The 18,504-nt window shown below is 45.6% G+C and overlaps 1 protein-coding gene across 1 annotated transcript in view; it reads left to right on the forward strand.

Moving 5' to 3' along the window:
• Positions 1 to 16,472, forward strand: part of EIF6 (eukaryotic translation initiation factor 6) — a gene marked incomplete at its 3' end in the record, with an annotated part of 38,774 nt that extends 22,302 nt beyond the window's left edge. Inside the window, exons 3-5 of the mRNA XM_082272805.1 lie at positions 12,618 to 12,793; positions 14,557 to 14,733; positions 16,224 to 16,472. Coding sequence (XP_082128931.1) covers positions 12,618 to 12,793; positions 14,557 to 14,733; positions 16,224 to 16,472 — 602 coding nt within the window. The remainder of the gene's footprint in view (positions 1 to 12,617; positions 12,794 to 14,556; positions 14,734 to 16,223) is intronic.
• Positions 16,473 to 18,504: the final 2,032 nt, after the last annotated feature.

The following is an 18,504-nucleotide window of genomic DNA, read 5'->3' on the forward strand; positions in this document are numbered from 1 at the left end:
GTCCTCCCTTCCGATCAACTTTCTGGAATTGCGAGCAATAAAGCTTTGCCTTCTGCAATGGTCGGCTTCAGGGCCATCCGGTTCGGGTTCAGACGGACAATGCCACCGCGGTGGCCTACATCAACCATCAAGGGGGCACCAGGAGTGCCCGAGCGGCTCGGGAAGTGGCCGACATTCTGTCTTGGGCCGAGACGCACGTCCCGGCGATAACGTCAGTTCACATTCCGGGGATGGAGAACTGGCAGGCGGATTATCTGAGTCGCCAGAACCTGGACCAGGGGGAATGGTCCCTTCACCCGGATGTCTTCCAGATGTTGTGCGCTAAGTGGGGTTCCCCAGATGTGGACCTGTTCGCGTCTTGTCTAAACAACAAGGTGGAAAGGTTCGTGGCAAGGACGCGCGATCCTCGGGCGGACGCGTTAGTGGCGCCCTGGCATCAGTATCGTCTGATGTATGCCTTTCCACCGATTTAGCTGTTGTCCAGGCTCCTTCGCAGTTTAGCCTCGGAACCGCATACGGTGGTTCTGGTGGCACCGGACTAGCCTCGCCGGTCTTGGTACGCAGACCTCGTCAATCTGGCAGTCGACGCTCCGTGGCGCCTGCCGCTTCGGAAAGACCTTCTGTCTCAAGGGCCGATATTCCATCCTGCTTTACAGTCGCTGGCTTTAACGGCCTGGCTGTTGAAAGCAGGGTCCTGAAGGATAGGGGTCTCTCCCCTGAGGTCATTCCCACTTTGATCAAGGCTAGAAAAGCCTCTTCGGGGAAGATTTACTACCGTACTTGGAAAGCATACTTTGCCTGGTGTGAGTCCAGGGGGTATTCCCCTCGTTCGTACTCGGTGTTGAGAGTGTTGGCTTTCCTCCAAACTGGAGTGGACCAGCGTTTGGCGCTGGCCACGATTAAGGGCCAGATTTCTGCGCTGGCCGTTCTTTTTCAGCGCCCTGTGGCGTCAAACTCGTTGATCCGCACCTTTGTTCAAGGGGTGCGCCATTTGGCCCCTCCACGGAGGGAGCCTTTGCCTCCGTGGGACTTGAACCTGGTTCTGTCCGCGTTCTGTCCGCGTTGCCATTTGGCCCCTCCACGGAGGGAGCCTTTGCCTCCGTGGGACTTGAACCTGGTTCTGTCCGCGTTGCAACATGCTTCCTTTGAAAAGATCAGGGAGATCTCGTTGCCTCTGTTGTCCAAAAAGGTGGCTTTTTTGGTGGCGATCACTTCGGCTCGCAGGGTGTTGGAGCTGGCGGCTTTGTCCTGCAGCTCTCCCTACTTGGTGGTTCACAAGGATAAGATGGTCTTGCGACCTTGCGACCTAACCCGTCCTTTCTGCTGAAAGTGATCTTGGATTTTCACCTTAATGAAGAAATTGTCTTGCCTTCGCTCTGCGCGAAGCCGTAACATCCTAAGGAGGTTGCCTTGCATTCCTTGGATGTTGTCCGGGCGATCAGGGTTTACCTGTCGTCCACTAAGCCTTTTCGCAAGTCGGATTCCCTCTTTGTCCTTCCTGAGGGACCTCGGAAGGGCATGGCGGCGTCGGCTGCGACTATCGCCAAATAGATTAGACAAACCATTGTGCAGGCCTATGCCTTGAAGGAGAGGGTTCCTCCCTTCCCTGTGAAAGCGCACTCTACCAGGTCTTTGAGTACATCTTGGGCTTTCCGGCATCAGGCTTCTGTGGCCCAGGTGTGTAAGGCGGCGACTTGGTCGTCCATTCACACCTTCTCAAGGTTTTATAAGGTGGATGTTCAGGCATCGGCCGATGCCTCCTTTGGCCGTAAAGTTCTCAGTGCGGCAGTGCCTTAGGGACCCTTGTTTTTGGGTCCTTGGCTGTTGGGGTGTTTTACCCCTGGGTTACTTGTTTTTCCTGGGTTGTTGCTCCTGTTGAGCACGTTTTCCTGTTGCCCAGTTGGTTCTCTTACTGTGTGTAAGGTTCCTTTCTCTGATGTGGGTACTGTGTTGCTTTTTCTGAGGCTGCGTCTCCCACCCCTCAGGTCTACACTGCTTTGGGACATCCCATTGGTGAAGACTTGAGTGGGCGGCGACTGTCGGAGGACGTAAGAGAAAACTGAATTTTTGTAAAATCTTACAGTAAAATTCCTTTCTCTGAGTCCTCCGACAGTCGCCGCCCCCCGCCCCTCTTGGGGTTTTTTTGTGTACTCTTAATGCTATGCTACCAAACTGAGTTGGGAATGCTGGTGCATGGAGGTATTGACTAAGGGGACAGCCCCTAGGGGTGTGTCTATGCTAAAAGCTTTTATTATTAACAAATCTTGTGCCTAGCTAATCCTGCGGAGCAAAGGTCAATACCCATTGGTGAAGACTTGTGAGAGGGCGGCGACTGTCGGAGGACTCAGAGAAAGGAATTTTACGGTAAGATCTTACAAAAATTCCGTTATTTACAAAATTGTATAACGTAAACAATTTTTTTTTTTTTTTCAAACCTTTTGGTCTTTTTGCTAAATAAAAAAAAAAAAAAAAAGGAAAAAACCCAGAGGTGATCAAATGCCACCAAAAGAAAGCTCTATTTGTGGGGGGAAAATTACATAAATTTGTAGGTACAGTGTTGCATGACTGCGCAATTGTCATTCAAAATGCAATAGCGCTAAAAGGGGAAAATTGGCCTGGGCAGGAAGGGGATGAAAGTGCCCAGTATTGAAGTGGTTAAAAGTTAAAATTAGTATATTTTTTTTTTGCAAGAAAATTACTTGGAACCCCAAACACTTTAGATAGATTTTTTTTTTTTTTTTTTGCAGAGACCCTAGAGAATACAGTAAAGATTGTTTCAATACTTTGTCGCACCATATTTGCACAGCAGTCTTGCAAACAAAAATTTTTTGAATAAAAAAAATAACAGTAAAGTTAGCCCAATTTTGTTATATTGTGAAAGATGTTACGCCCAGTAAACTGATACCTAATTCTTTAAAACTGCGCACGCTCGTGGAATGGAGACAAACTACGGTACTTAACCACTCCCCGACCGCCGCAAGTAAATTTACTGCTGTGGTCAGCCCCGGCCAGGCAAAGTGACGTTAATTAACGTCACTAGCCTGAGCCGCTCTGGTGCGCGCGCTCCCGAGGTCCCGCCGATGACTCGATTGGGTTCAGAACCGATCAGTTAGGTCCAGGCCAATCATTTTTGGCCTGGACCTGTTGATCGGTCCTGCCCAATCAGATCACCCTCTAAGCCTGTGAAATGTAAACACAGGCTTAGAGAAGATGTGCCCTCCCCTCACAACGGTCTTTTTGGATCCAGCGTGAGAGGAGAGCACATCTAACTGTGAGTAATTGCACCAAGCACACCACACACAGCTAGATAGGCACATTTCACCCCCGATCGCCCCCCCCCCGATTAACCCCTACAGTCCCTGACACAACACACACTGTATACAGCATATAGCATTTTCCTATATACCTGTATACGTGTGATTTGTGGTCAGGTGTAGCGCTTGCGACCCCCCCCCCCTTTTCCACTTAAATTACCCCCCCCCCCCCCAACAAAGATTTAACCACTTGATCCCCCCTGACCCCCCCCCCCCTCCTGATCACCGCTAGTTAACCCCTACACCCTCTGTCACATCAGCACTAATACAAACGTAATATACAGTGTTTTTGTATTAGTGTGATTGTGATCAGAATTAGCGCAGGCGACTAAGTTTCTGTCCCAAGAAGGTTTAGGGTCCCCGCCACCCGCCCAATAAAGATTTAACCCCCTGATCACCCCTACACCCCCTGCCATAACACACACCGTATACAGTATATAGCATTTTGCTATATACCCGTATAAGTGTGATTTGTGGTCAGGTGTAACGCTTGCGACCCCCCCCCCCCCCCTTTCCACTTAAATTACCCGCCACCCCCCCCCCAAATAAAGATTTAACCCCCTGATCCCCCCCTGATCACCGCCAGTTAACCCCTACACCCTCTGTCACATCAGCACTAATACAAACGTAATATACAGTGTTTTTGTATTAGTGTGATTGTGATCAGAATTAGTGCAGGCGACTAAGTTTCTGTCCCAAGGAGATTTAGGGTCCCCCCCCCACCCGCCCAATAAAGATTTAACCCCCTGATCCCCCCCTGATCACCCCTACACCCCCTGCCACAACGCACACTGTATACAGTATATAGCATTTTCTATATACCCGTATAAGTGTGACTTGTGACCAGGTTTAGCGCTTGCCACCGTTTTATCCTTAGGATACCCGCCAGCCCCTTCCAATAAAGATTTAACCCCCTGATCCCCCCCTGATCACATCCAGTTAACCCCTTCCCCCCCTGTCACATTGCACACTAATACACACATAATATACTGTTTTTACTGTATTTTGTATTAGTGTGATTGTGACTTAAGTTTGCGCTAGCGAGTTAGTTTCTATCCCAAAGGAGGTTTAAGGTCCCCGCCACCCCCCCCCACCAGATCCCCGGCGCATAGTTAGAAGTAACCCCTTGATTACCACACACACGCACATACACTTCCATTACTAGTATAGTGTTTGAACAGATCAATATCTGATCTGATCAGAACTATAATAGCGCCCCCATAGTTTAGGGTTCCCAAAACGCAGTGTTTGCACGGTCAGCACTGATTCCGGCCAGCACCTGCGTTTAACCCTTTCACCCAGGTAAGTGTAGTAATCAATAGATTACTGTCACTTACAAAAAAACACAACACACAAAACCGCTGTGTTAGCAGAGTCAGGCCTGATCCCTGCTAGCATTAGCAGTTTTTTTGGTAGCGCCTGAAATAGTTCTTGACAACCAGGTGCTTTTATTACCTGTGAGTCAACACCACTGTACAGGTAAATTTAGTTACCAAAATGTCTAAACGTTTGTACAGTGGTGAAGAGGCTTATAGTATGCTGGCCGTGTCATCTGATAGCGATGGGGAAGCTACAATGACCGAATTAGTGTCAGTATACGAACCAGATGACAGCAGCGGCTCCCTGACAGATAGCTCCGACGACAGATGGGTCCCTGTTAGACCCAGGCGTACCCGACCCCATTCTGGAGTTGTTGAGATGTAGGAATTGCAGGGTGCTCGTATGGAGCAGTGTGTGGTTACTAGTGCCGCTCATTTTTCTGGCGACCTGGCAAGCCCCAGCGGCCTAGTACACCCTGGACCTAGTACAACCAGCACTGCAGTAACACCTGGTGACGTGGCGAGTCGCCTAAGTGCAGTTGAAGCTGGTGGGGTGGCTAGCACGAGTAGTGGCCCGCAGCCACCGCGTATTCGAAGACAGGCCCGTAGAGCCCATAGTGCCCTCCCTGATGCACTGGCATATCCCAATTGGCAACCCACTGATTCTACAGCGCCAGTACTTCCCCCATTCACCGCCCAACCTGGAATCCACGTGGAGACAGCTGGTTTTACGCCCCTGAACTTTTTTGAGCTGTTCTTCACGGAAGATCTTTACAGATCTATTGTGGATCAATCAAATTTATATGCACAACAATTCCCCGCCAACCCAAATTCGCCCCTTGCCAGACCATTCGGCTGGAAACCTATAACGGTTCCCGATTTTAAAATCTTTCTGGGCCTTTCCCTCCACATGGGCATAACTAAACAGAGTGAATTGCGGCTATATTGGTCCACTAGCCCAGTTCACCATATGCGCATTGTACTCTGCCTCCATGTCCAGGGCGAGATACGAGCAAATTCTGTGATTTATGCATTTCAGCGACAATGAACTCTGTCGTCCTCGGAGACCCTGAATATGATCGGCTCCACAAAATTCGGCCCCTCATAGACCACTTCAATCAGCGGTTTGCAGCCTTGTTTACCCCCGAACAAGTTGTCTGCGTTGACGAGTCCCTGATTAAATTTACTGGCCGCCTTGCTATGAAACAGTACCTCCCCAGCAAGCGTGCCAAGTACGGGGTCAAACTGTATAAATTGTGTGACAGGGCCACAGGTTATACAGTTAGTTTCCGGGTCTATGAGGGAAAAGATAGCACTGTGGAGCCCCCGAACTGCCCAGACTACATAGGGAGCAGCGGTAAGATTGTTTGGGACTTGGTGTCACCCTTATCTGGAAAGGGGTACCATTTGTACGTGGACAACTTTTATACAAGCGTGCCACTATTTAGTCACCTGCTCTAATTACAAATTGGCGCATGTGGCACCATGCGACCTAATCGCCAGGGCTTCCCCCAACGGCTTGTAAATTCCCGTCTTAGTCGGGGGGGCGAGAGCCTGCTTGAAAACGGACAAATTGCTTGCGGTGAAGTGGAAGGATACACGGGATGTTTATGTTCTGTCCTCCCTTCACGCAGACACGACAGTCCAAATCCCTACGGCAACTGGCGTTATGGAGAAACCCCTCTGTGTCCACGAATATAACCTTGACATGGGAGGGGTGGACCTTAACGACCAGCTTTTGGCGCCGTATTTAGTTGCCCGTAAAGCCAGACGCTGGTACAAAAAAGTGTCTGTTTACCTTTTCCAATTGGCGATGCTGAACGCCTTTGTCCTATACAGGGCGTCAGGACAAACTGGATCCTTCCGGGAATTCCAGGAAGAGATCATCCTTGCCTACCTGTACCCAGGAGGCATGCCTGCCCAACTTCCCCTTCCAGATGCAGTGAGCCGGCTGCATGAGACATTTTCCTTATGTCCTCCCGCGTACCCCTACCCAAAGTAATTTTCTAGTAAAAAAAAAATATTTTTTCATGTAAACAATAAGGCACAGAAAAGGCTTGCTTGGTTTTCAAGTGGTTAGAAGAGTGGGTGATGTGTGGATAAGATTGAGCATAAAATGCCGGGACAGTTCAAACACCCCCCAAATGACCCCTTTTTGAAAAGTAGTCACCCAAAGCTATTTTCTTGGTGAGTCCATGGAGTATTTTTTTTTTTTTTTCTTTTACACAAAGTTATCAATAAATGATATAATGCTCACACATGCCATGGGTATATGTGAAATGACACCCCAAAATACATTCTGCTGCTTCTCCTGAGTACAGGGATACCCCATGTGTGAGACTTTTTGGCAGTCTAGCCGCGTACAGGACCCGGAAAACCAATCTGCACCTTCTGGCTTTCTAAGGGCGTTAAATTTTTGATCTCACTCCTTACTACCTATCACACTTTTGAAGTCCATAAAAAGCCAAGATGGCACAAAACCCCCCAAATGACCCCATTTTGCAAAGTAGACACTCCATTCTATTTGCTGAGAGGCATGGTGAGTATTTTGCAGCTCTCATTTTTTTTTTGGAAAATGAAGAAAAAACAGGAAAATGCATTTTTTCCTCTTTTTTCAATTTCCAAAACTTTGTGACAAAAAGTGAGATCTGCAAAACACTTAACATGCCTCTCTGTAAATAGCTTGGGGTGTCTACTTTCCGAAAGGGGGTCATTTGGGGGGGGGGGGGGGTTGTGCTGTCTTGGCATTTCATGGCCTCCAAAACTGTGATAGGTAGTCAGGAGTGAAATCAACAATTTACGCCCTTGGAAAGCCTGAAGGCGATGATTGGTTTTCGGGGTCCTGTACTCGGCTAGACTGCAAAAAAAGTCTCGCACATGGGGTATCCCTGTACTCAGGAGAAGCAGCAGAATGTATTTTGGGGTGTCATTTCACATATACCCATGGCATGTGTGAGCAATATATCATTTACTGACAACTTTGTGTAAAAAAACAAAAAATATATATATATATTTCCCGGAACTTGTGGCAAAATATAAAATATTCCATGGATTCACCATGCCTCTCAGCAAACAGCTTGGGGTGTCTACTTTCCAAAATGGGGTCATTTGGGGGGGTTTTGTGGTATCTTGACATTTCAGGGCCTCCTAAACCGTTATAGGTAGTGAGAAAATGCAATGAAAAATGTACGCCCTTTGAAATTCTGATGGTGGTGATTTGTTTTGGGGGTCCCGTACACAGCTAGGCTCCCAAAAAGTCTCATATGTGGTATTCCTGTACTCAGGAGAAGCAGCAGAATATATTTTGGGGTGTAATTACACATATACCTATGGCATGTGTGAGCAATATATCATTTCAATGACAACTTTGTGTAAGAAAAAAAAAATTTTTTTTTAGTCATTTTTCAAACACCTGTGACAAAAAAATTAAATATTCAATGAGCTCAACATGCCTCTCAGAACATTCCTTAGGATGTCTACTTTCCAAAAAGTGGTAGTTTGGGGGGGGTTTTGTACTGCCCTGACATTTTAGCACTTCATGAAATGAGATGGGCAGTCAGAAATTAAAGCTGCGTAAATTTCAGTGTTTACACCATAGTTTGTAGACGCTATAACTTTTGCGCAAACCAATAAAAATACGCTCATTGATTTTTTTTTTTTTTTTTTTTTTTTTTGTCAGACATGTAGCTAAATATATTTTGGCCAAAAAAAGATATAAATTGAGTATATTGGATATTTTTTAAAAGACAAAGTTGAAAATGTCATTTTTTTGCAAAATATTCGCTCTTTTTTTATCGCAAAAAATAAAAAGCGCAGAGGCGATCAAATACCACCAAAAGAAAGCTCTGTTTGTGGGAAAAAAAGGACGTAAATTTCGTTTAGGTACAGCATTGCATGACCGCGCAATTATCAGTTAAAGTCACGAAGTGCCAAGTTGAAAAAAGGGGTCTGGTCTTTAAGCTGCAAAATCCTCCGGTGGTAAAGTGGTTAAAAACCCCATAGGCGACGTGTTAATGTTTTTACATGTTACCTGTTTAGAGTTAGAGGAGGTCTAGTGCTAGAATTATTGCTCTCTAACAATTCTGCGAGATCTGGGTTCAAAAAGACCTCCTCTCATATTTACACTTAAAAGCAATAAAAAACAAGAATGTCACTTTACATTTGCCTAAAAAAAAAAAGGGGCCCTTTTAAGGCTGTTAGGCGGAAGTGACGTCTGACCTCCCTCCAGTCATCAAAGGGCATAGAGTTGAGTGGGGGCCATCTTGCCCTCACTCGACTTCCTGCCCATCACTCCACAGGACCATTTCCACTGCTACCGGTGGCTCTGGTAAGCGGGGGAAACGACTGATAGAGGATCACCCACTGTATAAAAAAATACCGGGTTATGACAGCTAGCTTTGCCATAACCACGGTATATAACATCAAAGTAATGACGTATATACAGTGGGAGGTCTAGCAGTGGTTAATGTGTCTGCAAAATCAAAAGTGGCTCTGGAAGCAAAAGGGTTGACACTCCTGCATCATCCAGCATTCCTGGATTAACGCCTCTTTCCTACCAATGTAATTTGAAATTACATAGTCCATTATCATTTGGGACAAAAGTAGTTTCAAGGTGATTTTATCCGTTCTAGTTAACAGCCCCGGAAGATTTTACCCCCCTTCCTGACCAGGCCCCATGTAGCGATTCGGTACTGCGTGACTTTAATGGACAGGGTTCGTACGGTCATTAAAAACCTGGAAAAGTTATGGAATTCTGAGATGACACTTTCCAGGCCTGGAAAGGTCATGGAAAAGTACGATTTTACAAATGTTTTGGAAAAGTCATGGAAATCTGGGGAGGAGCTGGGGGGGGGGGGGGGGAGCGGCGGGCAGCGGCGGGGGGAGCGGATGCTTAAAACTTTTTTATTGCGAATTAATGTATAATTTTATTTTATGCTTGTGCACATTTCCGGGTCCGCAGCAGCCGAGGAGTAGATCATACACCAAGCACCAATCGCGGGGAGGGCCGGGCCACGGTTTGCCTGTATGTGACTGGCCAGCAGCAGCAAACCAATCACAGGCGGCGGAAGCGTCACTGGAGGGCGGGCCGCTGCCTGTGATTGGTTTGCTGCTGCTGGCCAGTCACATACAGGCAAACCGCGGCCCGGCCCTCCCTGCTGCCTGTCATTGGCAGTGTTCCCTTTAAGTTGCGCGCGTGCGCGGATGCGCAGTGTAAATTACGTCCCGCGCAAGCACCTAGTTAGACGGCGCAGCCGCAGACGGGGCGGCAAGGGAGCAGAGCGTGCACCCCGAGAGCACGCCCATTGTGTGACAATAGCGAATGAAAATTCGCTATTGTCATGCGGATCCTCCTCCTGGCCAATCAGGGAGCGGGTCCTCCCGCTTCCTGATTGGCCGAAAGGCCAACTTCATGCCATTGGCCGAGGAGGAGGCGCCGGGACTCGGGAGGACGGAGACGCGGGAAGCCGGGGACTGAAGAGTGACTGTGACTGTCCGTGAGGTAAGTGCACGGGGTCGCGGGGGGGGGGGGGGGGGCCATGTCACGGCTGTTGTTCACTTGCTCGTAATGCAGCACATCCCTTACCCGGGCCGCAATGCCGACTTCCTGCTCCACCAGCATGTTAACGCAGGAGAGAAGCTGGCATCTCTGCATTGATTGGGGGCATTGCTGTGGGCACTCTGCATTTATTGGGGGCAATGCTGTGGGCACTCTGCATTTATTGGGGGCATTGCTGTGGCACTCTGCAATTTATTTGGGGCATTGCTGTGGCACTCTGCAATTTATTTGGGGCATTGCTGTGGGCACTCTGCATTTTTTGGGGGCATTGCTGTGCCACTCTGCAATTTATTGGGGGCATTGCTGTGGGCACTCTGCAATTTATTGGCGGCATTGCTGTGCCACTCTGCAATTTATTGGCGGCATTGCTGTGCCACTCTGCAATTTATTGGGGGCATTGCTGTGGCACTCTGCAATTGATTGGGGGCATTGCTGTGGCACTCTGCAATTGATTGGGGGCATTGCTGTGCACTCTGCAATTTATTGGGGGCATTGCTGTGCACTCTACAATTTATTGGGGGCATTGCTGTGGGCACTCTGCAATTTATTGGGGGCATTGCTGTGGCACTCTGCAATTGGGGGCATTGCTGTGGGCACTCTGCAATGTATTGGGGGCATTGCTGTGCCACTCTGCAATTTATTGGGGGCATTGCTGTGCCACTCTGCAATTTATTGGGGGCATTGCTGTGGGCACTCTGCAATTTATTGGGGGCATTGCTGTGGGCACTCTGCAATTTATTGGGGGCATTGCTGTGGGCACTCTGCAATTTATTGGGGGCATTGCTGTGGCACTCTGCAATTTATTGGGGGCATTGCTGTGGCACTCTGCAATTGATTGGGGGCACGCTGGTCACTCTGCATTGACGTCCCCCCCCCCCCGCTCAGTCTAAAGGTTTGCGCTCATGACTCACTGCCACCTGAACAGCTTTATTTGGGCAAGCAGGAGCACCACTGTTCTTTCTCCCAAAAGTAAGTGCCGCATTTGTGCACCATCAGATCTGTGCCATCCATACCAGTCTGCCTGCACCTCATGACTGTCGCTTGGGCCTTAAAAGATTACTGTGCTGCATTTTGGGTGTGCTGGGTGTGACACATGCTGGGTGTGATATAGATTTTCTTCTTATTTAAAACGTATACATAGACATTTCATGAAACATTAGGTCATGAATATTTACGTGAAGTCATGGAAAAGTCATGGAATTTCATTGGTGAAAATGTGTATGAACCCTGAATGGACAATTGCGCGGTCGTGCCACGCTGTACCCAAATGAAATTGACGTCCTTTTTTTTCCCCCCCACAAAGAGCTTTCTTTTGCGCTATAAACCAAAAAAAGCGTAAATTTTGCAAAAAATATATTTTTCAAAAATATTTTTCACATTTTATGAAATTCCCCAAAATTTAAAAATCAAAATTTTTTAACATTTTAGGCCAATTTGTTTTACTGTAAAACTTACACTGGCAGGGAAGGGGTTAACTTTATTGGTGATGCAGGGGTTAAGTGTGTCCCTAGGGGCGTGCTTCTCACTGTAGATCTTTGTTCTTACACAGGGGAGAATGACAACCGGCTTTTTTTAATTCAGCCACCTGCCTTTCTCCCTCTGCACCGGACGACCGCGAGCGACCCGATGTCCGCCGGTCACACGCGCGGGGATGTGCAGGAGCGCGCCTCCGGCGGCGCGTGCACGCCCCTTAGAGCCTCACAGGCTAGCGACATAGTCCTACGTCGCTTCGCCTGTGAGGGGCTGACTGCCGCAGTAAATTTACTGGGGGCGGTCGGCAAGTGGTTAAGGCAGGAAGTGGTTGTACGATAATTATTGTTGTATGGCCCGGAAATGGGGATACCGCAGAGGGGAAAAAAACCTTTGTTTTAATTGTGGAGATTGGTGTGGGGGGGCAATGATCTACAAGTCAGATTTCAGGAGGTAATTACCAAAGCATTTATCATTTTTTACAAAGTTCTAAAGTCCGGTATCTAAACCCAGGAACAAAAATGTTTTATACTGTAGTCCTTAGATGTGGTGGGCTGCATTAGTTTTCTTTTTCAGGTAAAAAACCTTTTCAGTGAGTGCAGAAAATACCTGTTGATCTTGCCAGAAATGCAGTTGTCTTGTCACTTTGTTTGTGCTTTTAGCACAGCTCAATGTTATTGGTGAACTACTACTCCCCACCCCTTATGGAGATTAAGAAAGTATGTGTGAGTGACAATCATGACTCTCTCCATTGATACAGTGAAGAGTGAGTGTAGCTCTCCAGGGACAGGTAGTGTGCCACCACTTCTATTGGGGGGGGGGGGGGGGGGGGGGTTTAGAAATGCCTCGGGATGCTCAGTAAATTCTTCCCCTATAGGTGTATCAGAAATGTACTGTATATTGAACATGTTAATGGTTTCTGTCTTACCTTGCCATCTTGCTTTTCTTGTATTTTAGGAAATCGTAATGGCCTTCTAGTTCCAAACAACACAACAGACCAGGAGCTCCAAAATATAAGAAACAGTTTGCCAGAATCTGTTCGGATCCAACGAGTGGAGGAGCGGCTGTCCGCCCTAGGGAATGTGATAGCTTGTAATGACTATGTAGCTCTGGTTCACCCTGACCTTGACAGGGTATGTTTTCTGTTTTCACACTCGCTGTCAGGGGAATTAACTAAAATCTTTATGCCAATTATAATCATATGCAGGAATTTGTCAGGAGTGGCATGTGCCACATTAAGCAGATACTTGTTTGGGGTCCATCTGCACCATATGTCTGCTCCTAATTACGAGTACAGAGACAGTTTTGCAAAACTGATGTAGATTTCACCAGGTGTGAGATGTATAGGATGTGAGCTAGCAGTAGACAGCTCGCATTCCTCTCTGCCTGTGCGGGGATTACACTACAGATCAGAGCCTGCAGGATTTACAGTCCTCTGCCTCCTACATTCTGAGTTGAGTTGGAATGGGCAGACAGATTGGAGCATGCGGCTCCAGCTCTGTTCCCCGCCCTGTGTTTTCTGTCACACAACAAAGAATTGACCACTTCTAATTAACTTAGGCAGGCCATGGGCGGTGCGTATTTCTTTCCAGCAGCCACAGGTTGCTGGAAAGAAATTTGCACGATTACCCCAGTGCTGACCGAGGAATCCCTCCTGCCGAACCATTAGCAGGGGGGGGGGGGGGTGATTATTGCTGGCGGCTATAACAGCCACTAGCAATAATCGCAAGTAACTCCAGCAGGTTAGTTGTACCCAAGTTGGTACATTTAGCCTGCCCATACACAGTTCGAATCTCAGCCACTTCTTTCTGAACTGGTCGAGATTTTAACCGTCTATGGCCAGCCTAGCAAAGGGACTTGCGCCACTTTTGTTACAAGCAACATCTGCTCCTTTTTTTTTTTTTTTCTGCTTGCACCACTTATTAATTTCACCCTTTTTTACGTCTAATTATAAAAATATAAAATCATTTCTGCCACTTTACCTGAATGGCAAGATTTTTTCTGACCATATAGTATAGTATAGCCTTTAAAGCTGAACACCACCCAAAATCTTCTTGTACAATGCACTTGCTGTTACAAATTTTTTATTTTTTTTTATTTTTGCTTTTCTGCATGGTTTATGCTTTGCACATGATCACTAATATTATAGATGGGGATGTTTGTGGAGTATAAGGAGGTCTTGTAATGCACAATACTAGATAATTGAATTCTCACCTTTGCACACTCTCTTCTGAGCTGCTATGGAACATATGACAACATCTCATTATTCTGTGCTTGACTATGACAGCCAGTCACTAGGCCTGAGCCCATTATGAAGTCTGTAAGCTCTGACGCTATGACACAATGCTTACACAGGGTTAGGACAGCAGAGGAATAAGCGGTGAGGTAGGGAAGTTAAGTGGGCAGGGGGTTGGCCTCTAAGGAGGCTCCTGTCCCATTGTTCATGCTGGACTAAGTGATAGTTAATAGAATGGCGCAAAGACCATTCTATTCAGTAACTTATGGCTGCCCTTCAGCCCTTTTTCTTTGGCAGTTTAGTAACATTAATGAAAGATAATATTGGTCAAGGTCACAGGTCTTTGCCCAGTGCTATGAAGGTCTGTATACACATTGAGGGGAATTTATAAAAACTGAAGCAGACAGAATCTGAAGCACCTGTGCATGGCAACCAATCAGAATATATCTTCAGCTTGTTCAGTTAATCTTTGAAAATGAATCTGAAGCAATTGGCAAAACAGCCAATCAACATCTGTATATCCCAGTTTTGATAAATTCCCCTCATTGTACTTGCCAACATTATTCCTGTGTTGCATGTCTCGATTTATGCTACAAACCCTGTTTTATCAATTAATCTATTTGGTATGGGCAGGAGATGATATGCCATTTTATGTTCCAGGAGACGGAAGAGATTTTGGCAGATGTGCTGAAAGTAGAGGTATTTAGACAGACTGTTGCTGGCCAAGTGCTGGTTGGGAGTTACTGTTCTTTCAGCAATCAAGGAGGCTTGGTGCATCCTAAAACATCAATAGAAGACCAAGATGAGCTGTCCTCTCTTCTCCAGGTCCCCCTTGTGGTGAGTTACATAATTAAAAATCTATACCAATTTATGGCTCAGAGGGTTTTCCCCACCTGTCTTCCAGGATAATATTTAGAGAGATAACTCCACCTACCCTGATGCAGACACATAAGCGATTTCCCCCACTCAGTGTTTAATGGTGTGTGGGTTTTTTTTTTTTTTTCATTTGGTTTTCTGCAAAATGATCAAACATCTGTCCAATATAGCATTAAAAAGGACTCTGCTACTCCATTGCTGGAGCATTCAGCCCTTAGTGGAGAACTCTGCTAAACAGAGCATGCTCCCCAGAACACACGATGTATGAACTTCATAAATGTGACTGGTGAGATTTGCACTCAGAAGTTAATCCCTAGTATTCTGGTCACCAGTGAGTTCTACACCCCAGCCCACACAAGACAATACCAATGAGCATCAATGAGCTTTGGGCGTGTTCAGATCCTAGTCCAAACCTGCGTGAGTGAACCAGTCAGCGAACGCTGTATTGGGCCAATCGTCTACAGAGGAGGTGTTTCCTTCCCCCCCACAGCCGCACATGTATGTGCAGCTATAGGATGAGTGCCTCAGCCACTGATACAAAAACAGCTTACGGACTCTCACAGTTTTCAGACTAGGACCCCTGCCAGTGAGTTCCACTGAATCCCAGCACACATAGGTCATTTATAGTATCCATATTACTAGTGGGATCTGCAGCTAATTACACACACAGCTCACTTACCAGTATTTGTCACCAGTGTGATCCACACTTTTGCACCTAGGGAAAGTGAAATCCATGACCCAGCTTCTCCATGTCACCAGTGAGACGTGCCCTCCAGTATTCACATTAGCAGTGTATGTGTGTTAACCACTTATTGTCCAGTCTTCAGTGTATGTGCTTTAACCCACACTGAGTGCAGTGCACTTACATAGAGCGACCTGCAACTCTTCAAACTCCCAGCACCCGGGTCCCTCTTTACTATTGTAGCAGACCCAATCAAAGGGAAGAAATCCACAATGACAGAGTTAGAAAAAAAATCTTCCACTATGCCCAGGAAGGGTCTGACCTATTGATTCTATGCCTGATTGAGGCTAGTCCCCAGTTGCCTCTGTCTTGGGAATTCAGAGTTTTATTACCTTGCAGAGTTACCCAAGACAATACACTACAGACTTGGAGGAAGTGTATGTTTGTGTTTGCTGTTTATGCTGCCTTACAGAAGGGATTTAGTCATTCCAGCACAGCCGGAGAGCGCTGGGAATGCATGCTGAGGTAGCGTAGCATGTCTCTTCTGCAATAAAGAGCTTCCTCAGGTTTTTTTAATCTGCCTAAAAATTTCTTTAATATAGGGTGATTTTTTTTTTATCTTCCAAGTGCTACTTTTTGTGAACAGTTTAAAACTATTGTGTGTGACTGGAAAGTTGGTTTGGCACTTGGTAGTCTTTAGTTGAAAATGCTGTTTTTAATCTTCTATTTTTATGCATTTAAATACTAAAGTAATCTTGTCTCCTGGCAGGCTGGAACAGTGAATCGAGGTAGTGAAGTCATTGCAGCAGGAATGGTTGTCAATGACTGGTGTGCGTTCTGTGGCCTAGACACAACAAGTACAGAGCTGTCAGTAATAGAAAGTGTATTCAAACTAAGTGATGCCCAGCCAAGCACTATTGCTACCAGTATGAGAGACTCCCTCATTGACAGGTATGTTAATGTTTTTTTGTGCAGTCTACAAATGGTTTCATGTCTCTTATGTTACTGCAAGAGTTAAACCTGTAATGGTGAAGTACCTCATCATAGCAGCTTTTGCTCTTTCAACAAAGCTTTTCTTTTTCAAGGTAACAAAGCAGCACTTTTTTCTGACAGGAGAAACAACTGGTCAGGTATCAAAAGAAAGCAGTTTCTATCTTTTTAAGGTCAAGGGGAAAAATTATTTTAAAGCACAACTTCAGCTGGAACTTTTTGAAACCATGCTGAGGAGATTTTATTATGGTTTTTGCTGAGGGACAGGGAATCCCACATTATTGTACAATGTCTGTGCGTGCCTGTTGAAGAGATCTCACTTCTGTATGGTTACAGGACAGTAACTTTGGTGAAATCTCCCTGACGGAAACATGGACGGCAGCAGAAACCTGGTAGAGGTTATAATTATTCCCACTAATAAAAAGAAAAAAACTTTGGGGTTCTAATCCCAGCATGTGCCAATCTAGGGATGGGGAAAATAAAGGTAGGCCACCCATCACATGGATTCAGTGTACTGACACAGGTGCATGGGCTAGGGTGTAAAATTAAGGCCATGGCAAACTGCAATCTTTTCTTGCAAGCAACAGGATGACTAAAAGCTGCAAGGAACATACCTACTTCCAGTTTTTGCTGGTCTGATGAGAGCCTTGTCCTTCCCTTCGTTGATGGAAACACTACAAAATGTTCTACACAAAGGAAGCTGGCATGCAAGGGACTCAGTCTCGTATTGTACAAACACAAAAATAAATCATTGTCCAAGGGACTTTAATGAGTAACAACCCAACACAAAAAAAATAAATATGTATATAAAATATACAAAACCATTTTATTACTCTAAACCACCAGTGTAACATACATTTAAAAACAGTAATGTACAATTGCCAACTGTGGAGAATACAAAAGTAGACAACATAGGAGCAATTAAAGTAAGAAGCTTTCCATCAAAAATTGAATCTGTGCTGAATGTATTTCAACGTGTTTCACAAGATCAAAGCTCGCTTCCTCAGGAGAAGCACAAAAGGAAATCTAAAAAAACAAATCGGACACAAAAAAACCCCTCTGAATTCAGACTTACATTAAGGATACTTGCGAAATATCTTCACCATTACATATTATGCCCATGGAAAATCACAAACATTGAAAATATCTTCTCAATGCGACTTCAGTCATGCCGGACAGAGCCAACCAGAGGTCAATTTATTTCCCCCCAGGAGTTGTTGGGGGGGGGATCAGTTGGTGAACTCCCTGCCTCATAGACCTAGACATATGCCGGTTTTCGGTAATTCGATATATCGCGGTATTGCATAGCCACGGTATTGTTATTGTGGCATTTTTAAAATACCGAGTTTCTCTGTCAAGTCTGCCTAACTTGTGAATTGATACATTTCAGTGAGCTGGATGACTCATTCACTCACACAGCTAACCCCTTTCAGCATTAAGTCTCCTAACTATAAACAAAAATGATTACATTGTATCTTTTCCTTCCCTCTGCCAGGGAGAAAGGAAGTTTAACCTCTTAAAGACTGGATCTTTTTCTGACACTTGTTGCTTGCAAGTTAAAATCAGTTTTTTTTTTTGCTAGAAAAGTACTTAGAACCCCCAAACATTTTATATATTTTTTTAGCAGAGACCCTACAGAATAAAATGGCGATTGTTGTAATATTTTATGTCACACTGTATTTGCGCAGCAGTCTTTCAAACGCAATGATTAGACTTTAATGAATAAAAAAAAAAAAAAAACGTAACAGTAAAGTTATCCCAATTTTTTTTTTTTTTTTGTTACACAGATAATCGTGAGAGAATCGTGATCTTTATTCCAAGCTAAAAAATCGTGATTCTCATTTTGGCCAGAATCGTGCAGCTCTAATAAATAAATATATATATATATATATATATATATATATATATATATATATATATATATATATATATATATATATACACACACGCATAGCAGCCCACATTACATTATTATATAGCCATCAAGCAGTGTCTACAAAAAATGCAGAAAGCTTGCCAGAGCAGGAACTGCAGGTTAGTCGCATGGTGCAAAAGCAGGA

Source organism: Pelophylax lessonae (assembly GCF_965119305.1).
Source record: "Pelophylax lessonae genome assembly, chromosome: 11".
Classification (NCBI taxonomy): domain Eukaryota; kingdom Metazoa; phylum Chordata; class Amphibia; order Anura; family Ranidae; genus Pelophylax; species Pelophylax lessonae.